Genomic DNA, 26,470 nt, shown 5'->3' with positions numbered 1-26,470 from the left:
CCAAGTCTTTCCTGTTCTCTGTTGTATTCCCAGGACATAACGCCTAGCCCGTAGTAGGAACGCAAAATCATTCAGTAAGTGAATGAATGACTGCTTCAACTGTTTAAAGTATTTATTGTTATTTTTTAATTTGTTTGGCTGTGCTGAGTCTTAGTTATGGCATGCGAACTCTTGGTCATGGCATGTGGGATCTAGTTCCATGACTGGGGATTGAACCCCGGTCTCCTGCTTTGGGAGCATGGAGTCTTAGCCACTGGACCACCATTCAGTCCCTGAATACTTTAACTTAAAGTTCAAACTTACACTTTCTGAGAGGAGCCCAGAAGGGCCATCCCAAGAAATGAATCTCCAACAGTGGAGATTCAGCTGTCATGAGTGCCTTAGAAGGTCAGCTGGGCCTTAAATCTTCCCTCACAGGAGTCTGCTAATTACTTTGTCAGGTTTTCTGCTGAAGCATCTAAATGCGCATTCAAAATAGTTTTCCCTTCTGTCTCCTTCTTAATATCTCAGCACAGCTCCTGCTGTGGACAGTTGTTAAGCCTCAGGCCTGGCAGTTTAACAGCTTTGCCGCCTGGGAAGGGCCTTGTCTTGTGTGTTTTGCTTTGTGTCAAGGTGCTTTGCTTTGAGTCTCCTGCTACAGGGCAGTTGGGACAGGCTATCTGAATAACTGGAGAACAGCTTCTGGGACAAATCTTGGGCATAAGCTAAAACTCTTTTTTTTTTTTTGTCATGAATGAAATTTCAATGTTAAAAAGATGCACAAACTAATACCTTTGTAGTAAAGTGTTTTTACAGTTTGGTACCACCTTCACCCATGAAGGAAATCTATATCAAGCACTTTTACTGTCTAGAACGTAGTAAATGCTCATTAAATGGGAGCCCATCAATCTTTTTTTATCAATGTTCCCTTGAAATAGGTTAATCCACAGGCTAAAATTTCAGCACAATCTGATAGAGATGAGAAATTTCATGTAAAGGATGTTTTGATTTGTTTTCATAAATTTCCTCTCAATGGAATGTCTTTTTATTGGGAAGGGGAAAAGAGCTAGCATTTTTCAGCTACCGGCTGGGGGCTATGCCGGCTGTTTAATGTTCATTGTTGTATTCTTCTCTGCTGACCTCAGGGGAAGGTTTGTTCTCCTGTTTTCCAGAAGAGGAGCTCAGGATTGTTGAACTCCAACGCCAGTATGCTTTCCCTTCTCTCGTCTTTAGAAGTGAGCCCAGAAATGGGAACTGTGCGTAGTGAAGTCAGCCAAAATGGCCCATGTGATGACGTGATCAGGTCACTGTCAGCTTCCCTGCCCAGACCAGCCTTCTATTGGCCTTTCAGAGGACACTGTGATCTAACCTGTCAGTATTTCAGCATCACCAACAGAAAGGTAGTTGTGGGCCAGCAAACCAAGGTGCCCCGGACCACCTCAACATCAAAACTGAGTGGCTGCAAACTCAGAACTCTTCACAGCACGCTATTTCCTTGTCTCTAACGTGTTGAATCAAAATATCTCCCTATCCCCCATCTCCAAAACATTTCCATCGAGTTGTACATTTCTCAGATTTTCCGTGAACTGCCTGTGTTGTCAGCTGGTCCCAGGAGGTTTTCATCATTCTGCTATGATGGTTTCATAGGATTTCATGATATAGCCTCCTGCACTGCCTACAGATCTCCACTAGTAACCAATGAATGGAGTCTCTCCGCACTGACTGTTTGAACTGCTAGAAAGTTCAGGGGTGCTGTCTACCCAGGACCCGCAGGCTGCCTCAGGTCCTGCTGGTCCCAGAAACCCGGGGTACAGGGGCTGCCTCTAGTGGTGTCACACAGAATGCCCTTCCTCTTGTGCAGAAGGTCCTAGTTTCACAAAGGCAGGTGTGGCCGTTTATTTGCAAGCGCCTCTTGTCTTGGAACAGAGGCGACACGGGGGTGGGTTGGTTGTTGTTGTTTAGTTGCCAAGTCGTGTCTCTTTGTGACCCCGTGGACTGTAGCACGCCAGGCTCCCCTGTTCCTCGCCACCTTACCCTTGGAACTACAGCACCGTTCCGCACCACACCCCCTCGGCTTAGAACTTCCATGTACATGGAAGGGTGCTAGTCCTGGCCTGTGGACACCCAGCCTTCACAGGCCTATCCTGTGTTCTTATGTATAAAAAGGCTCATTCTAAGTCATTTCCTCCTGCCCTGTGCAGGTCCCCTGACCTCTGTGGTGAGTCGTTTAGGGGACTCATTCTCAGAGGGGAAGAAAATGGTCCCACCACTGGTCCCCTCCCTCGCCACCATGGACCGCCACCATTCATCTCCGCAGGCATCCCACTGCCACTCAGCCTTCGTCCCCTTCACCACTGCCACTGCCCCCACCCACTCTGTGTCCCCACTCCAGGCCCCTTCAGAGCCTCCCTCCACCTCTTGGTCTCCCCACTGTGACTACCCCCTTTCCAGCACACAGCTGACTGGAAGCTCCTGTTTGCATGTGACAAGGCCTGATTTCCTCCTGTCGCTGCGGGTCGGGCAGCACCCTTTGCCTTTGAGGGTAGGAAACAGACATATGGAGCATCTCTCAGCGGGGAGCCCTGTGTGCAGCCCCACAGTAGGGGCACCAGGGTATGTGAGGCAGCAAGGCCTCCCCCTGGGAGGAAGATGCATGGTCTCCAGCTCCTAAAATGCAAACGGGACAGCTGAGTGCCTCCTGAATGGGGTGACGACTGAAGTTGCCACTGATGTAAGTGAATGCACGTTCGGGTACCTTCTCCATCAAGGTGAGCAGTGCCGAATGGTCAAACAGGAGCTGGGAACACTGGCCAGGAAACGGGTTAGTGTGTGCAGTCTGAGGACAAAGCCAGCGCGCCAGCTCCAGCGTGTTGCGATGGTAATACCAGGGGATCTTCTCTTTCTTCCTTATGGTCCCCATACAGAGGGCATGTACAGGGAACTCCACAGCTGGAGGTGCACAGCTCGTCTCTTTCCTGCTCATCTGGCCTCGGGCTCTCAGAGCACCACATTAGGAGCCTCAGTCGTCAGAACATTAACCCAGTCCCCCGGACCTCGGGTCTTGTTTCTAATGTGGAACAACTTGTAAAGGAAAAACAAGTTTGGCAAGAGTTTCTCCTTAGGTAGCTTGAATAACCTAATTAAACATGCAGTTTTCGAATTAAATTTCCTACCACAGAAGTGGAATTGTTAAGTTTCACAAAGTTCCACACTTGATACTTGTCTAAGAATAATTTTTTTTTTTCAGGCTAACCCTCTTTTCTTCTTTGTCTGCACTCTCCCTGGGTGATGTCATCTAGTCCTGTGATTTTAAAATCTTGCAGTTCTCTGTCTCCAGTTCACACTTGTTTCCTGAACTCCAGGCCTGCAAAGCCAACTGCTCCCTTGCTTTTCTGTGCTTGGACACTTAATAGACTCCTCAGTCTTCGTGTAGTTGGAACAAATCTCTTGAATTTATGACCAAACTTGATCACCCCTCCTTCTCCCCACCTAAGTGAAAGCAAGCAGCCTTCACCTGGTTATTCAGGAAAGAACCTTGACCACCCTGTCTTTCACTCACAGCATTGCCTGCTGTGTCAGCAAGCCCTGCCTGAAACAGCACAGGAATCCCTCCACTCTCCCTACAGCCCACCCCAGCGCAGCAGCCCCCCACCAACCCCGCCTCCCCCAGTCCAGGCCACAGCATCTCTTGCTCTGACAACTCCAGCAGCCTCCTAAGGCAATCTCTCTGCTTCTCCTTTGGCTGCTGTTTCAGCCATGCTTCCTCCCACCACGCCACTTGAAGCCAGAATCCATTTTAAAAGCATAAACTCCTGCTCAGAATCCCCCAGCAGCTTGCCATCACACTTCGGCTGCAGTCAGGGCTCCGCGCACGGCCCTGCCGGCTCTGGGTCACCTCCTTTCCTCACCTCTTCAGCCACTCTCCTCCTCTCTCCATCACCCCAGACACTCATCTTGCTGCTCCTTGAAAACACCACATCTGTTCCTACCACAGGGACTCGGCCTTTGCTCTGTCCTCAGATCCTCTCTCTTTCCTCGCTTCATACAAGTCATGAAAGGCCATCTTCTCCAAGAGGCCTTCCCTGACCACCTCATCTAAACAGTTTCTTCACCCCTGCCCTCCTCATCCACTTTTCCTGATATCATTTTCTTCACGCCACTTACCGCTCCTGTCTGTCTCCTCCACTTGAATTTCAGTTCCCCGAGGGCAGGGATTGTGTCTGTTTTGGTTACTGCTGTATCTGCAGTACATAGACTAGGGCCTGTCATGCAGTAGGAGATAAAATATCAGGACGAATGAATGAATGAGCAAGAATAACGCCCGGCCCAGCTTGCTTCTATGTCCTACAGCTACAGCTATGTCGCTTCAGTCGTTTCTGACTATGTGTGACCCCATAGATGGCAGCCCACCAGGCTTCTCCATCCCTGGGATTCTCCAGGCAAGGACACTGGAGTGGGTTCCATTTCCTTCTCCATTCTATGTCCTATGAGCTTGCATACAGGGTGAGAAGATAGTCTCACTTGTGATTTTCCCAAAAGCACCATTTAGGAATTGTTTCTGAATTGAGCACATAAGATATCAGAAGGCCTCACTTCTAGAGCCACATGACTGGTGTCACCCAGAGCCACATAGTGTCGCCCAGAGTGTGTTCTTGGAGAACACACAGCAAGGGAGCAGGTGCAGCGTTCACCAGATGGAAGCAAGGCTTCCTACAGCACAGCCATCTAGCCCCGGGTCACGCAAGAGGTGAAGTGCAGAGAACAGGCAAGGAGTCCAGCACTGACCTTGAAGCCAGCCCTAGCTGCAGTGCCAAAAAGCTGAGCCAGCCAGGGCTGCTGTGTGACCCTCTCTGGTTTCAGAAGCACCTCTGGAAGCAGGCACAACTCGCGATCTCTGCCAGACTCTGGCAGACTCCTTGTTCCGGCAGCACTGTTGAGATCATCCCATTCCACCAAGGAATTTGCCCGGGAGTCATGTGCGCTCAGTCACTCAATCAGAGTCAGAGGTGAGTGAGCACGCACTCCCTGTCTCAGGGCCCCACCTGCCTCCCAGAACCTAGACCAGAGTCCTTCCATCCAGCCAGGACAAGAGGTAAGCCCTGCAATTGCTGAGTGAGGTATTGGAGCAATATTAAAGCTTTCTTCACTTTCTGTTTGTGATCATTTAATCTTAAGCGTTGTCTTGAAAAAAGTAAAACCTGAATGTGGAATTTTTTTTTTTGTAATTGAAGTATAATTTACATGCAATGAAATGCGTAGGTCTTTGTTAATAATTCATAACAAACATATATGCCATTACTCAAATCAAAACTTTAACCATTTCTATCACCCTAGCAAGTGATCTCATGTTTATTCTGCCCTGTCTCTCTCTCCTCTCTTGAAACTCAAATTACATGTATGTTCAGTTCAGTTCAGTCGCTCAGTCATGTCTGACTCTTTGCAACCCCATGAACTGCAGCATGCCAGGCCTCCCTGTCCATCACCAACTCCCGGAGTCCACCCAGACTCATGTTCATTGAGTCGATAATGCCATCCTACCATCTCATCCTCTGTCATCCCCTTCTCCTCCTGCCCTCAATCTTTCCTAGCATCAAGGTCTTTTCCAATGAGTCAAGTCTTCACATCAGGTGGCCAAAGTATTGGAGTTTCAGCTTCAACATCAGTCCTTCCAGTGAACACCCAGGACTGATCTCCTTTAGGATGGACTGGTTGGATCTCCTTGCAATCCAAGGGACTCTGAAGAGTCTTCTCCAACACCACAGTTCAAAAGCATCAATTCTTTGGTGCTCAGGTTTCTATATAGTCCAACTCTCATATCCATACATGACCACTGGAAAAATAATAGCCTTGACTAGACGGACCTTTGTTGACAAAGTAATATCTCTGCTTTTAAATATGCTGTCTAGGTTGGTCATAACTTTCTTTCCAAGGAATAAGCGTCTTTTAATTTCATGGCTGCGGTCACCATCTGCAGTGATTTTGGAGCCCAGAAAAATAAAGTCAGCCACTGTTTCCCATCTATTTGCCATGAAGTGATGAGACCAGATGCCGTGATCTTAGTTTTCTGAATGTTGAGCTTTAAGCCAACTTTTTCAGTCTCCTCTTTCACTTTCATCAAGAGGCTCTTTAGTTCTTCTTCACTTTCTGCCATAAGGGTGGTGTCATCTGTGAATCTGAAGTTATTGATATTTCTCCTGGCAATCTTGATTCCAGCTTGTGCTTCCTCCAGCCCAGCGTTTCTCAAGATGTCCTCTGCATATAAGTTAAATAAGCAGGGTACAATATACAGCCGTGACGTACTCCTTTTCCCATTTGGAACCAGTCTGTTGTTCCATGTCCAGGTCTAACTGTTGCTTCCTGACCTGCATACAGGTTTCCCAAAAGGCAGATCAGGTGGTATGGCATTCCCATCTCTCTCAGAATTTCCCACAGTTTGTTGTGATCCACGCAGTCAAAGGCTTTGGCGTAGTCAATAACACATGTGTGTTAGTCCTGTTCAGATATTCTCCTAGCTCTCTGCTGATCTGTTCAATTTTTTTTACTGTATTTCTTCTCTGTGTTCAGTCCTTTTTATTATTGACTTATCTTGGAATTTGTTGATCTCATTACCTGCTCTGTCTAATCAGCTTATTCTTATTTAAGTCCAGTTAATAAATTGAATACATTGTATATTCAGTTCTATTAAAGGCTTGCTCTTCTCTGAATTTGGTTCACTTAGACATATATTCCTTTATTACTATCACATGACTGTAAAAATAAGGCATGAATTCTAGTCCTTCTGAGTCTTTTTTGTTGTTATAATAGGAGTAGCAATCTTTTGGAAATTTCTGTGACTTATACAGAGGTATACTTCTGTCTGAAATTTTAGATGCCTGGTTTTTTTCAAATATCTTCCATATTATTGGAAAATTGTAAGAACAGTACGAAGAACTCCAAAATATTCTTAACAGAGGACCTCACTGCAGTTTCACCCTAACAGTGTCCTTTATAGTAAGAGAAGTCACATCGAACCGCCCATTACATCTAGTTGCCATCTGTCCTCAGCCTGCTTCAATGCAGAGCAGGTCTTTAATCCTTTTTTGGCATTCATATCCTTGACATTTTTTAAGATTATAGGCCAGTCATGTTAATAATATCTCTCAATTTGGGTTCGTCTCATGTTTCTTTGTGACTACACCGAAGTTGTGAATTGGGGGCAAGAATAAAACTGAAGTTATGATGAGCTCTGCTCCTCAGTTCAGTTCAGTCGCTCAGTCGTGTCCGACTCTTTGTGACCCCACGAACCGCGGCACGCCAGGCCTCCCTGTCCACCACCAACTCCCAGAGTCCACCCAAACCCATGTCCATCGAGTCGGTGATGCCATCCAGCCATCTCATGCTCTGTCGTCCCCTTCTCCTCCTGCCCCCAATCCCTCCCAGCATCAGGGTCTTTTCAAATGAGTCAGCATCAGGTGGCCAAAGTACTGGAGTTTCAGCTTCAGCATCAGTCCCTCCAGTGAACACCCAGGCCTGATCTCCCTTAGGATGGAGCTCTGCTCCTGCATCCCATCAACTAAGTATTGATGGCAACCTGTCCCGTCAGCGGCAATGTTAACTTTGATCACTTGAATAAGACGATATCTACCAGCTTTCTCCACTGTAAAGTTACTCTGTTTTCCTTTAAAACTAATAAATGTTTTTTAATGAGATATTTTGAAGCTGTGTAAATATCCTGTTATTCCTTTCTTACCCACCAGTTTTAACATTTATTGATTTTCTTGGGCTGAAATAATTAACACTATCATTGCCAAATGAAAATTTTCTACCTCCTTCATTTCTTCTATTATTATTAATTGAAATTCTACTGTAAGGAACACGTTTCTACTTTTACCCCATTTATTTGCTCAGTTTTTAAAACTTGCTGTGGATTTGCGGATTTCTGTTTATTCAATGGGATATTACCTGCTGCTATCATTATTTTCAGGAGGTCCAAGATTTGGCCAGCGGGAGCTTCTTCAAACTGTGTTCTGCATCTTTTGATATGTTCCATGATTTTTTTAAAAAAAGACTTTTCCTTACTTTCTGGTACAAGATACCCTGGGCTATTCTTATACTTTCCCTGCCCCTTCCCTGGAATAAGCCATTTTTTTCAAAGAGCCTTGGTTCCCATTAGTGGTGAATTGCATTTAGAAACCCAGACATGAGAATAAAATGCACTCCTTACTTCTACTACTACTAACTCGCTTCAGTCGTGTCCGACTCTGTGCGACCCCATAGACGGCAGCCCACCAGGCTCCCCCGTCCATGGGATTCTCCAGGCAAGAACACCGGAGTGGGTTGCCATTTCCTTCTCCAGTTTTCCTTTAAAATTGGAGGAAGTTACAGTTCAGTACACACAGGCAAAGTCGTATCTGACTCTTTGTGACCCCATGGACTGTAGCCCACCACGCTCCTCTGTCCATGGAATTCCCTAGGCAAGAATACTGGAGTGGGGTGCCATGGCCTTCTCAGGGCACTCCTTACTACTGGAGTTTAACTGCTCCTGGCTTCTCTCTAGAAAAGACATCCAGGAGACACACACACACACAGAGTTCATTTTCTAGAGTTCCTTTTAGCTTCCCTCTTTTCTTATTTGTAACTCTCTCCTGTGAGAAACCTGGCTCCCATTATCCTCTAGGTATCCATCTATTGCTTGGTCCCCCTGTATATAAAGTCATGTCCTCACCCCATCTTCCTCTCTAGGCCCTTGTCCCGCCTGCCACTGCCCATGCACTGCTGCTAGAACCAATCTGGCCTCATTCTTTGGTCCCCTTCCGTGTGGTACCCCACTCCCCACTTGGCCACCACCATGCTCTGCTGCCTACCTCTTAACTTGTGAAATTAAAATACTGTTAGAATTTTCTCCCCTTGGAATAAAATAGCAAAAGTCATTCTGACACGTTTGGATGTAAAATGAGAAGTATGCTTGTTGTCACAAATCAAACATCGTTTTGTTTTGGCCAGTAAGACCTGCTTAGAAGGATCAGTTCAGTTTAGTCACTCAGTCGTGTCCGACTCTTTGCAGCCCCATGAATCGCAGCACGCCAGGCCTCCCTGTCCATCACCAACTCCCAGAGTTCATCCAGACTCACATCCATCGAGTCAGTGATGCCATCCAGCCATCTCATCCTCTGTCGTCCCCTTCTCCTCCTGCCCCCAATCCCTCCCAGCATCAGAGTCTTTTCCAATGAGTCAACTCTTCGCATGAGGTGGCCAAAGTACTGGGGCTTCAGCTTTAGCATCATTCCTTCCAAAGAAATCCCAGGGTTGATCTCCTTCAGAATGGACTGGTTGGATCTCCTTGCAGTCCAAGGGACTCTCAAGATTCTTCTCCAATACCACAGTTCAATAGCATCAATTGTTCGACGCTCAGCCTTCTTCACAGTCCAGCTCTCACATCCACACATGACCACAGGAAAAACCATAGTCTGATATTTTGGTTTTAAATATTGTCCCGTTTTGCCACTCTAGATAAGGTTGATCCAATAACTGATACAGAATGACTTCTTCCCAGGCTTTAGTTAGAAATGTGTCAATGAGAGCAAAGCCCGCCCTCTCTGCTGATTCCGCCTCAGGAGAGGAGGACCAGTCAAAACCAGGTTTGTTCTGGTCAATATAAACTAGAGATGAGACGGTGTTATAGGTCAGAGACCCATACTGTGCCTAAAGGCATTGCTTATTCAGAAGATACTTCAAACCCAACTCAGTCTTTTTTATTTCTGTTATCACAAGTGGTCTGAGAGTGGTAAGTCGGTGATCTTGTATTTATCACCGGCCACCTCACTACACTGAGAAATGTCCTGCTCCTAAGTGGCCCTGCTCTGGGCTTTGAGGTAGAAGACAGGGACGTAGGTTACTGGTGGTAACTGTCTTTTTCCTCCACTGCATCCCATTCACAGACTTCTCTTTTATTTGTAACTTTCTGGTGTTGGAAGAGCTGAAGTTTGCTTTAAACATGCAGGTTCAGTTCAGTTCACTTGCTCAGTCATGTCTGACTCTTTGCGACCCCATGAATAGCAGCACGCCAGGCCTCCCTGTCCATCACCAACTCCAGACTCAGGTCCATCGAGTCGGTGATGCCATCCAGCCATCTCATCCTCTGTCGTCCCCTTCTCCTCCTGCCCCCAATCCCTCCCAGCATCAGAGTCTTTTCCAATGAGTCAACTCTTCACATGAGGTGGCCCAAGTACTGGAGTTTCAGCTTTAGCATCAGACCTTCCAAAGAAATCCCAGGGTTGATCTCCTTCAGAATGGACTGGTTGGATCTCCTTGCAGTCCAAGGGCCTCTCAAGAGTCTTCTCCAACACCACAGTTCAAAAGCATCAATTCTTCGGCGCTCAGCCTCAGGAAAATGACAATAGGCTATCTGGCAGTGACCCCAGGCTTCCCTGAGTCTCTTCTGTGGCAGGAACAGTTCTCAGCCACTTTCCAAAGAGCTGACCAGTGCTGTGTTGAGTGTCGTATCCCTGTAGTTACCTCAGCTTTGTAATTGTTATATAATACTTTTAAAAGTCATAACCTAACTTCTGCCTCTGGCAGTGTGGCAGAGAAATATATTTTTAAATCCTTTTAGGCACTGATGTGGTGGTAAGAATGTAAGGAATACTTAGAGGTTAAAAAAAAGCAAGTGAAATCAGGAACCCAGAGAGTAATGTAGCTGGAAGCTGGCTCTGCCTGGAGGGCTTTGGCCAAACTGGGTGAACCTTAGCTTTGGTTTGATCACCCAGCATAATTCAGGGCAGCAAGGACAAACCCCAGGGTCCTTCCAAGTTGGATATATCTGGAAAAATTTCTCTCCTTCCCATCATAAACCTGAAACTCCAAGGGGTTCCATCCACAATGGAGGACTGAACAAGAAAGAAACATACCCTGTCACAAGCTAGTGCAAGAAAATGTGCTTGTCTCAAGTCTTGGCACAAAATTAAAAGAGTAGAAAACAATTAGGGGGAAAAAATCTCATGATAACATATAACCATATGGTGATCTCTATAAGAAATTGTAGCTCAGATGCAGACTACCTAGGTAGTCTGTAAAATCTCAAGCATAAAATTGAGCTTAACGCAGAATGATAGAGTACCTAGCACAAGTGCTTAGCTCAAGATGAGCCCATCTTCAAACTGTGCATCCAGAATTTTCACAGATCTACTCCCAAGAAGTGTGAGATCACTCTTAAAAAAATAAACTTGAAATGCCATGGGGGAGAAACACCATGCAACAACCAGCATAAATAACAAAGTGACTCGGAACATAAACTATATATATGGTCAATGATTTTTGAAGATGCAAATATGGTAGAAAATCAAGAGATTCTTGAGATGACCATTCATCTTCATGAAGAACTAAATAGAACTTTTAGAAATAAACATTCAAAGATAAACGCTCAGTGAGAGAGTGCAAGAGTAGATTAGAAAAAGCCTGAAGAATTCAGGAGCTAGAAGATGAATTAGGAAAAAATTACATAGAATGCAGCACAGAGAAGCCAAATATGGGAAATGTGAAAGAGATAAGAGATACTGAGATAGAAGGAGGTAGAATGAGGATTTGTAACATGTGTCTGATCGGAATGCCTGGGAGGGAAAAATAGAGAAATAATGGAGCAGAGACGATATGTAAAGAAAGATGGCTGTGATGGATTGATGAAAGACGTGAATCCTCACTTCCCAGAAGCCAAATGAATTGCAAGCGGAACAAATGCAGAGAAATCTGCATACTTACCTTATAGAGGGGCTTCCACGATGGCTCAGATGGTGAAGAATCTGCCTGCAATGCAGAAGACTCGGGTTCCGTCCCTGGGCCAGGGATGGAACCAACCCTCTCCAGTATTCTTGCCTGAAAAATCCCATGGACAGAGGAGCCTGGCAGGAGGAGTACGTGGTGTTGCAGAGAGTCAGACACAGCTGAGCGACTAACACTTTCACATCATGGAGAAACTGCAGGAAAACAAAGTGAAGATTTTAAAATGATCCAAAGAGAAAAGATGGATTACATACAAAAGAATGAAAAGGCTGTCAGCTGACATCTCAATAACAAGGAAGCCAAAGAGCAGAAGAATAAAATGTTTATTGAGTTGAGAGGAAAAATCTGTGGACATAGAATTACAGAGCATCAATCACTCTTTTAAATGAGGGTAATATGGATATTTTAGACAGACACAACTAAGAAAACTCGAGGCATAAGAAGGAATTATGAGGAATAAACATAGAATTAATATATACTATTTTCATATATTTAGGTCAAGGGAGGAGTGATTATAGTTCATATGGTCTGAGGTTCTTCCTGTGGAGGGTAAAGTTATTAGTTAATTTTGGACTTAGGTTAATTTATACATTTTTAAATTTATGGATTAAAGAGTAGAAGAATAAAAAGAGTATATTTAATTTTCATCTGAGTAGAAGAAAAGAATGAAAGGTGAAGTATTCAATCCAAAATAAAGAAAGAAAAGAGAGAAAGAGGACCATGGGAAAAAGCAATCAACAATCTAAATAAACTATATTGATGAATAATGGCATGTGTGTACAATGGGCACCGTAAGTGAAAATGAATTGCAGGTATATGCAAAGGTGTGGTGAAACAAGACAGTATAAGAGCGAGGAGGTCACTTCACAGGTAAGTAAGTACAGAGTGATTCATTTCTGTAAAGTTCAGAAACACGTTTAAAAAAAGAGCAGTATATTGCATAAAAATACAAAGATGAGCTCAAACTACAAAGAAAAACAAAATAATAATAGACAAAAATTCCAGGTAATATTTACCTCTGAGTAGAAATGAGGGAATTAAATAGGAGGAATTCAAAACTAATCAAACTTTTTAAAGTGCACTGATGAGTACATAGTTGTTTATCACACTGCAATGCTTAGGCTGTGCACAAAGTGTATAAGTGTTGTTATATTCACTCATCATTTCGTAGGAATAATTTAAACATGCACAGCTACTTTAATGTTGTCTTTTATGTTTTGTGAAAAGTTTCTGATGCTGTTTCATTCCAGGTGGGATAGCTAGGCGAAATATAGTGACTATCATTTATCAAATGACTATCCTGTTCCCTATGCAGTAGCCACTCTTGTCACACATCGAATTTTCAGATACATGGGGATTATTTCTGGACCCTCTTCTATTTTATTGTCACATCTACAGTCATTGATCTGTCTATTCCTCAATCATTATCTTATTGATTTGATCATAGCAGCTTTCTGGTTTGATGTTCTGATATCAGGAAAGGCACTTCCCACTTCACTATTGTTTTTCTTATTTTTCTTGGTTATCTGGGGCCATTTATTCTTCCAAATAAACTTCTTGAGATTATTTTATCCAATTCCCAAAAGATTGCATTAAATTTGTAAATTTATGGTAATATCTTCCCACCCAAGAATATGAAATGTCTTTGCATTTGTTCAAATCTTATTTTATGACCTTCAATAAGATTTTATAGTCTTTTTCATATCAGTCCTATGGCTTTCTTGTTAAATTTATTCATAAATATTTTCTGGTCTTATCATTATTATGAGTGGACTATTTTCCCTTTTTCACTTCTAATTATTTTGCTAATGAAGAGAAGAATGGTTAATTTCGGCATATTTATCATCTGTCCAACCACCCTCATCATAATTCTCTTAAAATTTTCACATTTTTTCACTAGAACCTCTTGGTTTTCTAAGTATACAGATATACAATTAGTGAAAAGAGATAATTGTTAGTTGCCTCTTCCAAATTTTTACTAATGTTTCATCTTGTTTTATTACACTTCCTTTTTGAATAAAAATGGGTGATGACAAGTACCCCTGTCTGGCTCCTGATCTTTACTTGAAGCAGTGGTTGACCATTTAAAAGGACATATTTAGAGGCTGTCCTCTGTGCCTTTTTTCCTTAAAGTTTTTATTTAGAATGACTACTGTATTTCAGAACTTTTTTTTTTTTCTATTTTTTGCTCCGGGCCTTGAGATACGTACCCTACTTGATCTTGGAAGATTTGAGTCCCAGTGCTGACTATTCTCTTTTTAAATTCCTCTGATTTTCTTTTTGGTTCAAAAATCATGACTCTTGAAAACCCTCTTTGTGCTGTGCTCACTCCTCCTGGAGTTTTGATATCTTGTTGACTGTTGAAGTTATTATCCTTCTCCAGCAGCTCAAATTCTGGTTGTTCTTTCTCCCCCTGGAGGCCAGACCCCCTAATGTGGATGGTTATTGTCCACTGCCTGCTCCCCGAGCTCAGGTTCAGATGCTGAATACTTCGCTGGGCCCCTGCGGAGACATCTGAAGGAAGTCTCCCACTCGCCATTCAGCGTGTGCACTCCTGGGCTCAGAGCTGGAGCACACCCAGCTGTTCAGGCAGGATAGACAGCCAGCCTCCCTGGGCCCCCAGGCCCACCTGCCAGAGGCCTCATCAGCTGCTCGGTTCAGGCAAACCCGAGTAGAAATGGAAATATCTATTTGATACTATTCCTGACCTTTGTTTCTATATTATCCAGCATGTATTTTTATGATTGAGAGAAAAGCACAGGTCTTTAAGAGGAGAAACTGATACCCTTCTGGTGGTTATTGTTGTTTAGTTGCCGAGTCATATCCGACTCTTGGCAACACCATAGAATGTAGCCAGCCAGCCTCCTCTGGCCCATGGGATTCTCCAGTCAAGAATACTGGAGCGGGTTGCCAATCCCTTCTCCAGGGAACATTCCTGACCCAGAGATCGAACCTGCATCTCCTGCATTGGCAGGCAGATTCTTTACCACTGTACCACCTGGGAAGCCCACCCTTCTCACTAGAAAGTACTAAATTTTTCTGTGCTAATATCAGATATTTTTGTTGCACTCCATTTCTTGCTTTAAAGGAATAATCAAGAAGTACATATTATTCTGTTTTGTAAGATACACCAATGATCGGTGATCTACCAAGATAATGTGTCGACCTGGGGGCAGCATTTGTACAGCAGGTAAATGGCCCTGGAAGGATTTAGCAATCCCCTCTGTGCTCATAGGTCTAAAGTGTTAGGGAGCATCCTGGTGGCTCATGCTGAGTGTCTCCACAATAATCCTCGAAATAATTGGAGACAGCCCAAGATGTCACGGCCTTGAGTCATTAGCTGGTGGAGAAGCAGGAACAAACCCACATAATGAGGTATCAGTAAGAGAGGGGACCCACCGAGAGCAGCAACATCTGCCCCCCTCAGCTGGAAGACGCAGGGACCCCCGAGGACCCAGAGAAAGTGACAAGGGAGCTGAGTACCAGGAGGAAAAATGAGGGCCCTGGAGACAGAGCGTAAGACAGATGTGAACAGGAGAGGCTTTAGGCAAAGAATGGAAACCTGGGGATAGGAATGTATTTGGAGGAAGTGCTCTAAAACAAAACCATTTTGTTAAGGAAACTCTCCCAAGGGCAAAAATCCAATTGTGCTTCACATTTTTATGCAGCTTTTCTTCCCAAGAATGTCTTCAAAATAACCCTTCAAAGGCCAGTTGAGATAACCTGGTAGGACAAATAGAGGCAAAAAGAAAGAAGGAGGGATTATCATAGTTGTACTACAGCCCAAAGATGTGCATGTTAGCACACAAGCTCTTACAGACATCCTAAATCCAGTCTCAAGGGATTTCTAGGTACCCCCTCATGTTACTGATATGGAAACTGAGCTCACGTGTGAAAGAAGTTTGCTTTGGTGGAATCCAGACAGAATCCAGTCCAGTCCATTCTCCCACCAAATGCTGTCCGCAGTTTCTACTCTATTACTTATGTTGCCATGTCTGTTTCTTTTTTTTTTTTTTTCTTTTTTAATTTTAAAATCTTTAATTCTTACATGTGTTCCCAAACATAAACCCCCCTCCCACCTCCCTCCCCATAACATCTCTCTGGGTCATCCCCATGCACCAGCCCCAAGCATGCTGTATCCTGCGTCAGACATAGACTGGCGATTCAATTCTTACATGATAGTATACATGATAGAATTTTAGAACCATTGATTTCTGGTTACTCAGACCTCCAGCCAGCTGTCTTAGGTCTCTGAAGTGTGTTAATAAGATTTGGTCTTTCTTCTGATGTTTTCCTCTGCCCTCTCTGTGCCAGGCCCTGTGCCAAGCTCTCATCAGCAGAAGTAGAACCTGGTCTTTGCTCTGAAACCAGAGAGACCACTGCATGCCCACCCTGGAGCTCTGAGTGATGGTGGAGATTGGCTACAGAGGCCCTGCTCTACTATCTGGGGAGCCATGTGGGTGGGGGTCCCCACTTTCACAGCGAGAAGTGCTGAGCGCCAGCAAACCGCCGGATAAAGATCCAGGCTAGCAGTCTGGGAGCCCCTTTTAAGTGGAGTATGCCTGTGGGAGGCCTCAGGGAGAAAGCTCTAGAAATCATGCCTCGGGTAGCTTTACTGTCATCATTACACTATAGAGGGAGGCATGGTGTGACAGTGCAAAAGGTTCCCAGCGGGGAGAGAAACACCAGGACTGACTGAGGAGAGCAGCCTGCTACAGCCACCGGACCGGGGCCCACGTCCAGGCTGCTTTCGAAACTGTGTTCAGATCAGAGGCCCTGAGGTGCAGAGTGCAGGCTGCAGGCCAGTGCTGCTCACCATGCCCTGAGAATGTGTGATTTCAGATGCCCCCGAAAGCTGGGCAAACTTAACTTGGGTCAAGCAAGTTTCCAGTGCAGGGGAAACTTCAAGGGAAGCATTTCCTCAAGATATTATGAAGTGTGCTATTGTGACTCTGCCTTTTAAAACCAGGCAATACTTGCAGTATGAATTTGTTCCCCTTTTCATTAAGGCAGACCTCCTGAAGACTGTAACTAACCCACACTTATGTACACTTATGTCAGTGAAACCAAATGGTTTCTTATTTTTCAGTCTGTTTATTCAACCTGTCATTCCAAATGTTTGAATTGTGCACCTACTATATGCCAAGCCATTCACATGAATCAGCTCATTTAATCCTCAAAAAAAAATCCTGTAAAAGGCAAAGCATCGTTATTCTCGTATTTAAATTAGAGGGAAAAGAGAGTGGGAAACTTGACTGGGCTCACACAGCTGACAAGCCCGGGGCTGGAACAATGTGAGCTTTAACCTTGAGTTACTCGAAACCCGGGTGGGATTCGGGAATCACATAAGGTCTAGGATAAGTCCACCATACACGTCCAGCTCCAGCGTGCCCTCGCATTCCCACACACCTCATCTGTCTTTGTCGAGTGAGAGTCCAGCAGAGCTGAGCTCGGTGGTTTGCAGTCTCATTTCCTCCTCCTGGGGTCTTTTGTGAGGCTGGGGGCTCCACAGGAAGGAGGCAAGGATGAAATTCCTGGCAGCTGACTCAGGTGACATCTGCCACTGTTGTTGACATTGGGAAAATTACCCAGAGCTTGGGAATAAGGCCAAGGGAGGGTGGCGAGTCCTCTTGTGTCATACAAGAACATCTTTTAACAGACTCACCCCAAATTGCTGCACCATTCTGAACTAGGGAGTTATATCTCTGTTCACCTCATTAGTTTGTGTCATCAAAGGCCCACACTATGCATTACACATTAACTTGCAGATTTGTTTCCAGTAAAAATGCAAACTATTTCTTGCTGGTGGAAAAAATAACCCCCAAAGGGTATGGTGTTCTTGCCCTGTAGGTCATTCCCCAGTTGTCTGTCTTTCCTGGCAGTCTTATCCCACCTAATCTCTGCAACACCTGTACCTCCACCAACTCTCCTTTGAACCAGCTTCACCTCCCTGAGGGTCCCTCGTAACCCAGTTGAATACGTCTTAAACACTGCTCATTTTGTATCCTCGTCAGAGTCCCGTTTTCAGGTTTTAGAGGAGTGTCCTTTGGCACTTACATTCTTCATCCCTGACCAGAAATAGTTACCTCCAGAAACCCTGCCCGGGGAGGTGGGACAATGTGTACTATCCTAGTCTGGGCTTTGGTCTGCTATAGAATTGGTTAGAATCAAGCTCCTCAGGCAGAATTGAGAGCCTGCTGAGGGTTAGAAGTCCTTCTTCCCTCTCTGTGTGCCAAGCATTTCTGGCTTTGACTGATTGGTGTGTTTTGAAGCCAATTTGTCAGACCTTAATTTAGTATCTGTGAGCCACACACAGAACAAGTACCATTACCTTCCAGCGATAGGTAGCCATATGTTTCTATTAAGCTTTGGAAGCTGGAACATTGGTCAAGTGTTTCCAAGCTGGTCAAACTTCTTCTTTCATGAAGCACACAGTGGTCTGGGCTTAGGACGCGCTGTGTGGTCACTGAGAGGACATCACGTCTGCCCAGCAGTCACCTTAACAATTTCAGGGGAAAAGGCCAGAGGAAGGGGGCAGGGAGCCACTGAGGCTGAGAGACATCATAATGGAAGGAGGGGGTTGCGGGCCAGGTGTCCATGCATGCAACCTGTGGGTTTAGAATTCCATGTTCTAAGATCCAAGCAGGACTTTCTCCTGTGATGCTGTAAGCCTATAGCCCTCAGAAAAGTTGCTAAATTGGCCTCCAGGCTGCATATTCTTGGGATGTGTGAGCAGCAGAGATCCTGCTGGCCAGGAGTGCTGACGTCTGTGTGTGTCCTGATGTTGGAGAAGCCCAGACTAGACATCTGAACCCTTCTGGCCTGGGTTCCTTGAGGGAACTCATATTCCTGGCTGAGCTTATTATTCCAAGTCTGAGAGATTTGGGGTGAGACTCATTCAAATCTAGGCTCCACCACCTAAAGTCTACTTGCTGTCTGACCATCGTCATGTCACTGCAGGACTCATATTTCCCAGTCTGTAAAGTGGGCAGATGTACATGCCACATTCAGAGTGAGGTCAGTGCATCTACCCCACAGGGCTGTTACAAGGGCTAAGTGAGGATTAGATAAGCTCGTGTAAATATGAGGAAGGGTGCCTGGGCTGGGGTCGGGGGTGAGGGGGCGGGGGTGGGTATTGGAGGACAGGCCTTTCGACCAGGTGTGGAGCAGGTGATGCTGCTCCCCTCCAACGCTGAGTTCCCACAAGCTGACTGAAGCTTTCAGGGAGCCAGAGTCACCCCACTTCCCTGGGGATACAGATGGGCAAACAGCAAATTTGACTCTACAGACTGGTTCTGCCCTGTGAGATCTGCCCGGAAGCAGTCCAGGCCTGACCCTGGTGCCTCTCCCGCCTTGTTCTGTACCCTGGGCTCTGGCACCCCAAGCTGCTGTGCTGTCCGGGGTCTGGGGCTCTGCCAGATCTCAGACCTTTCAGATCTCAGGTCCACTCTCACCTCCTCTCTTCCCTGACCTCCAGACGGAAGCCGGCCCACTGCAGTGCCCTGTTTAACTCCTTCCTGCCCTTTTCTCCAGCCCACATTTGCCCGTATGTGTTCACTTGTTCACATTCTCGTGCGTCTTTCTGTGATATCAGTGAACTGAAGCCAGGGCCCCCGTCTGCCTGTGTCCCCGGCACCTAGGATAGGGTCCTAGAGTAGTGGCCCATGGCAGGTGCTCCATAAATATTGACTGGATGAATGGGTGGGTGGAGGGCTGGCTGGCAAGCACTCCTGAAATGCCTGGTTGTTACCCCCAACTCCACACGGTGTGCAGAAACTGCACCGGCTGTAGACCTGGGTCTCTGCCTGGCTCTCATACAAACCTGAATTCTGCGACCACTTCCAAGGCACTTGGGTGTCTTCTGCAATGACAGATTCAAAGTTTACCAGACACCCTGTCTCCAGACCATCTTGGGCATATCTAAGGTTGAGTTGTCAGGGAAGATGTGGGCAAGTACTGTGACCATTACCCAGCTCCAGCTGATACAGCCCGCATCACTGCTCCTCTACACACACTCTTCCAAATGCAAGCCCTCACTGTAGGTCTTTAAAAAACCTGCCCACAGCACAAGATACAGGCTTCAGCTCCCTGCTGGATCCCTATCGATGCACAGAAGTAACACATATAATCTGTGCATGCCTATGTCTGCTGACAGGTGGGCCCTTCATGCCTGTACAAATACATTCTGTCTGCAGAAACCAGAGGCCACTTCAGTGACAGGCAGGAGTTCAGGGCAGGCAGCAGTGAGGCCATCAGCAGGCAGGGTGGCCAGTTCTTGGGACTGCCTGTGCTGCCTCTCACCTCCAGTGTCCACATCTCAGTCTCCTTGGCCTGTCTTGGGCCCTGCAGAGTGTGCAGCCACCGTTGTTGTTGTTCACTCATTCAGTCGTGTCCAACTCTTTGTGACCCCGTGGACTGCAGCACGCCAGGCTTCCCTGTCCTTCACTATCTCCCAGAGTTTGCTCAAACTCATGTCCATTGAGTCAGTGATGCCATCCAACCATCTCGTCCTCTGTTATCCCCCTTCTCCTCTTGCCCTCAATCTTTCCCAGCATCAGGGTCTTTTGCAGTGAGTCAGCTCTTTGCATCAGGTGGCCAAAGTATTGGAACTTCAGTTTCAGCATCAGTCCTTCCAGAGAATGTTCAGCGTTGATTTCCTTTCAGATTGACTGGTTTGATCTCCTTGCAGTCCACGGACCTCTCAAGATTCTTCTCCAGCATCACAGTTCAAAGGCAAGAATTCTTCGGTACTCAGCCTTTTTATTTCTACTGTCCAGCTCTCACATCTGTACGTGACTCGTGATTCTGCAGCCACCATAAAACCACGCCATCACCTCACTAGGGCTTTGGGGTGGGGTGGGGCCAGGTAGTGGGGATTTCAGCTCAAGCCCTTCCCCAGGGGACTGAGGCAGTACTGCTAATAGAGAGACCAAGAATGACCTCCACAGGCTGTGTGAGGGGAGGGGCTTCCTCAGAGGGTGAGCTGAGGCTGAGTTCTCAGACGGAACATCGGAACACCGCACTGGGCAAACGTACCTGAAGGCAATGAGCATCCCAGAGTGGAACACTAAGGGGTTCCCCCTCCTGTGCCATTCGGGCCATATCCTCCTCGGAGAGGATGCCCGCTCATTGGTGTACCCTGTGCAAGGAACCAGTTAGAGACTGAGTCAGAGTTTGGAAGCAAAAGAGCCAAATTGTCTGTGCTCTGCCCTGCGGTCAATGGTCACAAAACAAGAAAGGCTTCCTGCTCCTGGTGAATGGGGAAGGCTTGCTCCCTCTGATCCCTCCCCTCAGGCTGGGTGGCTTGTCTGACCGCTGCTATCCTCCACTGCCTCCACCCATGCCCTGAGGTAGCAGTTCCGGGTCTGGGGCAGTCACGTGGAGAATCCTCATTTGAATCTCAGAGGGAGGCTTTAGCACTGACTGGTACAGATGGACTTGTTTCTTCTGCCACCAGAACTTTCATGTAACAATTCCCATGTCTGACTGTGTTCAGTAAATTTAATTAGTGTTGAAAAGCACTTATTTGGTGAGATGATCGGTTTCTAACCTGGGTAAATGACTTTCTTTATGACTATAAATTAAGCGCATTATATCTTTTCCAGGCATCGTGGTCGTACCCATAAATACTGTAGGCAGTTGCTGGCAGTCTCACTTGGTTACCTTTCCCATTACTGGTTTATCATCGTCCTGGTAGGAGTGGGGAATTCATTCTGTTTTAATAACAAGGAGGAAGTGGCGACAAGGGGCTCGTTTCTGAAACCACACTTGGCAGGTGTCTTGGTGGCAGGGCCGGGGCTCCTGAACCCCTGTGCACAGCCTTCTCAGCTCTCTGTGGGCCTGCCGGCCACAGACTAGGAAGGGCGGTGCAGGGCTTTCAAGTGACTTTTGTCCTCATTGCAAATCATTAGGGATCATATATGTGCCAGCAGCCCATTTCCATGTCAGAGAGAACCTGAGTGTTCTTGGCAACTTGGATGAGCACAGGTCGGCACGAGTGTTTTCTTGATACTGGCCCCTCAGAGCACAGCTTGGGAGAGGCCCCCAGAGCCGCAGTGGCAAGACGATCAGACCTGGGCAGTGCAGCGCTGCTTGCTCCTCAGAGGCGCTGGCTGCAGCCTGGGCTGTGGGCATCTCAGAGGGCAAGGCTCAGGTTCAGGGGGTTCTCCCTGAACCTGCCCATGCCAACTGGCCCTTCCTTTGATGTTTGCACTGGACTAGGTGGTAGGAAAAGGAGTACGTCAAGGCTGTATGTTGTCACCCTGCTTATTTAACTCATATGCAGAGTACATCATGAAAAACGCTGGGCTGGAAGAAGCACAAGCTGAAATCAAGATTGCCGGGAGAAATATCAATAACCTCAGATATGCAGATGACACCACCCTTATGGCAGAAAGTGAAGAGGAACTAAAAAGCCTCTTGATGAAAGTGAAAGAGGAGAGTGAAAAAGTTGGCTTGACGTTCAACATTCAGAAAACGAAGATCATGGCATCTGGCCCCATCACTTCATGGGAAATAGATGGGGAAACAGTGGAAACAGTGTCAGACTTTATTTTTTTAGGCTCCCAAATCACTGCAGATGGTGACTGCAGCCATGAAATTAAAAGACACTTACTCCTTGGGAGGAAAGTTATGACCAATGTAGATAGCATATTCAAAAGCAGAGACGTTACTTTGCCAACAAAGGTCCGTCTAGTCAAGGCTGTGGTTTTTCCAGTAGTCATGTATGGATGTGAGAGTTGGACTGTGAAGAAAGCTGAGCACTGAAGAATTGATGCTTTTGAACTGTGGTGTTGGAGAAGACTCTTGAGAGTCCCTTGGACTGCAAGGAGATCCAACCAGTCCATTCTGAAGGAGATCAGCCCTGGGTGTTCTTTGGAAGGAATGATGCTAAAGCTGAAACTCCAGTACTTTGGCCACCTCATGTGAAGAGTTGACTCATTGGAAAAGACTCTGATGCTGGGAGGGATTGGGGGCAGGAGGAGAAGGGGACGACAGAGGTTGAGATGGCTGGATGGCATCACCGACTCAATGGACATAAGTTTGAGTGAACTGCGGGAGTTGGTGATGGACAGGGAGGCCTGGCGTGCTGCGATTCATGGGGTTGCAAAGAGTTAGACATAACTGAGCGACTGAACTGAACTGAGTGGTCTCCAAAGGGCCTTCCTGCTCTGCCCCTCCTGGTTCCAGCCCCCTGTACCCCAGCGAAGGCCCATCTCTACAAACAGTTGCTTCCCCTTCGTACTGTCATCCCTCCAGCTCCCCACTTGGAGAAAGCAAGAGAGATACACCCCTGAGCAGATCACCGCATACGGGCCCCCTCTATCCTCCCATCCCAGCTTCTAGCCTAGAGGTTAAACAGAGTTAGGGAGGACAGTTTTGAAAACTATTGTATTTCACAAATCCTGAGTCAGTGATGGGGGCAAGGGCAAGAAGACAAAGGCTCTGTACCCTGGGCATCTCCTGAGGCCAGAGAGTCAGGCAGGCCCTCCTGGGCTTGGGGGATTCAGAGAGGGGCACTCTTACTGGCAGGGGTAGCAGAAATGGGCCCCAGGGGTACACTGAAGCTGAGGTACCCAGAGAGAGGGCATAGCCTGTCTGCATGGGCAGCCCAGCCAGGGCAAAGCCCCCAAAGCAGGCACTGTGAGACCAGAGGCTCAGAAAGCTGGGCTCAGTTTCTTAAATGGAGCCACTAGTGGGTGTCCTTCACATCACATGGGAAAGTTGATGAAATTGTGATACAAAGGCATCATTATCTTGGAAAGAAACAAAGGATGATATTTTTAGAGCCTGTTAGTTTCTTCTAGTAGCTGCCAGCACTTTCCCGGGTAACCCAGGAGAATTTTGCTAATCAAACAGGCTCCGTGGCAAAGCAGCCATAAACACTGTGGGTGGGGGGCCTCCAGCCCAGAGCCTCCCACTGTTGAGCCAGCAACCTGGCTTCCTCTGCCCGTCAGCCTTGCCAGCAGGGTGAGCGGGGGCCCATGAATGCCACTGAGTCTTTGCAGTGACACGCCAACAATTAGCAAAGTGGATAAAAGGAGATTCACACACCCACTTAGGATCTGTACTTTTATACTGCTAAGAGATATTTTGACCTTCTAGTTTATTATGATTCAAGAAAAAGTCAATATTTCTTAGCTTTCCAAGGCTGGAAGAATTTAAATGAGTTATTGAATCAAGCAGTTAATCTACTGATAACTGATTTTTTTCCTTTCAAATCTATAATGATGAAAAGCAGACTTAACCAAAAACAAGTTTTTCTTTTTTTTTTTCCTTAGGCATTTTAATCCCATAGAGTAGGAGTTGAGGCTGAAAGTTCAGTCTTGACTGCCAGGGCCATTCTGTCTTGCCAATATTTTGAAGAAAATTTAATTAAAACTTAAAAGCAAAGACTTCTGTGGCCATAAAATCTGTATACATGTTTCAATTATTTGTGTTTTGATATCCCTTTATAACTCTCAATTTCCTATCTGTTGCCATTAATGCCATGTGGCCATCATCCAGTTTTCTGGGCTCCTGAGGAATGTCCCATAGGTGATGGATGCTTATTTAAGCATCCACGTAAGTGAGCCTTTTCAGCAAGAAACCACTCTGCCCCACTGCTCTGGTGTGTGAGCTCGGGACACCACTGCCTGACATCGTCATGGGTGTGTGTTGGGTACAGGAGACACACAGCACCGTGGCAGCTGCTGTTTCCATGATCTCAGCCTTCCTGCCCGTGGACACAGGCTGTAGTATTACGCCAGAAGGACTGTTGTTATTGTTAGTCACTCAGTCGTGTCTGACTCGTTGCTACCCCAGGGACTGTTGCCCACCAGGCTGTTCTGTCTATGGAGTTCTCCAGGCAAGAATACTGGAGTGGGTAGCTGTTCCCTCCTCCAGGGGACCTTCCCAACCCAGGGACTGAACCCAGGTCTCCCGCACTGCAGGCAGATTCTTTACCTTCTGAGCCTCCAGGGAAGGGCTGAGCAGTAGAGTGCCGGTGCTGCCACTGCTCCTTTGTCTTGGAGAACCATACTCTTTCCAGAGGAAATGGTCAACCTCTGACCTCCCTGCCTTGGCTGCTCCCGTCCCTAGACACTTAGAGAGCCACTTTCTCGTTACTGCACTGTTACTCACTAGTCTCCACCGTGGCTCCCCAGTGCCTAACACATCAGACTGAAGTTCCACTTGGCTCTCTGAATCTAGCAAGACAGACCCACATCTTGCACCTCTTACTTCCCACCCCGACTCCTGCACAAAACCCCTCCTCACGTCAGGTCTCCTCCCTAAGGCAGGCAAATGCTCGCTGCATGGTGGTTACAGGAACCTTGGCTCAAGCCCCCATCCCTTGGCAAGCCCTCCGCCTGTCAGTCAGCAGGGTCCACTGGTACCTCACCACCTCCACATGGCCCTCTATTTACGCCTCCCTCCCAGGACAGGCAGGGGTTGTGTCTGGGATGTTTGGTGGGAGCCAGACATAAAACCTGGGCTCTACATGACAAGGCATTGCTTGTAGCCTCCTGTCCACCACCCATTGGAGGGACAGGGGCCCCATGGGGCGCCTGAGCCCCGATGCCTCGGCTTCGCAGACTCTGGCCAACACAGCCTGAGAGAGCCATGCAGGTGGCCCATGCCCCCGAGTGCTGGCGGCTGACCCTCTGTGTTTGTGTGCCTCGCAGGACTTTCCAGCCACGACGAGCAGCCAGCCTCCTGCGGGAAGAAGTTGTGCGGCCGTGGGAGCAGGTGTACGCTCAGCAGGGAGACGGGGGAGCCCGAGTGCCGATGCCTGGAGGCCTGCCGGCCCAGCTACGTGCCCGTGTGTGGCTCAGACGGGAGGGTTTACGAAAACCACTGTGAGCTCCACCGCGCTGCCTGCCTGCTGGGGAAGAAGATCATCACGGTCCGCAGCAAGGCCTGCTTCCTGAAAGGTGGGAAGATGGCTCCGTGCCTCTGTGGGTTTTGCCACAGATCCTCTAATGCCTTTCTGACAAATGACCTGGGTGCTGAGTCTACAGGTTAAATGTGTTTTTAAAAAATAGAGAAAGAGGAAGATTGGAGCCTTAAAAGCAGTAGCAGTGTTTCAGTGCTGCATGGGCATTTGCGTCCACCTCCAGAGGCCCCTGCTCTTGAGGAAGGGCCCAGGAAGTCTGGGCTGGTGCAGAGCCCATGTCCATAGGGTCCAGGCTGAAAGACACTGCCCGGGTCTGTCTCACAGGGTGGGTCCTGCCAGGTGGTGGCAGGGAGCACACTGACCCCTCTGGACTATGTCTCATGAATCAGAAGGTCACTCTGTGCATAGAAAGTAGTCAGATGAGCCCCTCCCCACCCCAGGACAGAGGTTCCCAGCATGGCAGTCACTCCAGCTCTGGCCTAGAGTGGTCGCCTGGCCTGTCTAGAGCACCTCAGAGCAAGATAAGAAAGGTCCTGCATGGATGTCAGACCATCTCCATGGAGGAGGGGGCCAAAGTGTTCATGCCCTGACCTTGAGTGAGAAGAGCAGTGCCAGCTCCTGGCAGAGGGTAAGAGCCTCAGGGGCAAGGCCTGTGGCTCTTTGTACAGGAATATCATCTTACTAACATGTGGCTCAAGGCCTTGTTGACACCAGGAAGGTGTCAACAGCTCACAGATGTTCCAGGACGTGAGAGTTAGGCCACAAATTTCTGTGTCTCTCTGGCTGCGATGAATGGTGCATGTCAGAGGCTTCTGTGTTTGTGATGCTGAGCCCAAATGGCCACACGTGAATAATCTAGGT

The 26,470-nt window shown here is 47.0% G+C and overlaps 1 protein-coding gene across 1 annotated transcript in view; it reads left to right on the top strand.

Annotated features, from left to right (window-relative positions):
- FSTL4 (follistatin like 4) overlaps nucleotides 1-26,470 on the top strand; it is a 415,914-nt gene that overhangs the window by 166,355 nt on the left and 223,089 nt on the right. The window contains exon 3 of the mRNA XM_068981325.1: nucleotides 25,398-25,646. Within this exon, the coding sequence (XP_068837426.1) occupies nucleotides 25,398-25,646 (249 nt within the window). The remainder of the gene's footprint in view (nucleotides 1-25,397; nucleotides 25,647-26,470) is intronic.

This window comes from Capricornis sumatraensis, chromosome 9 (assembly GCF_032405125.1).
Source record: "Capricornis sumatraensis isolate serow.1 chromosome 9, serow.2, whole genome shotgun sequence".
Lineage (NCBI taxonomy): Eukaryota > Metazoa > Chordata > Mammalia > Artiodactyla > Bovidae > Capricornis > Capricornis sumatraensis.
The sequence above is the reverse complement of the archived record's forward strand: the minus strand, read 5'-3'. Positions and strand labels throughout refer to the sequence as shown.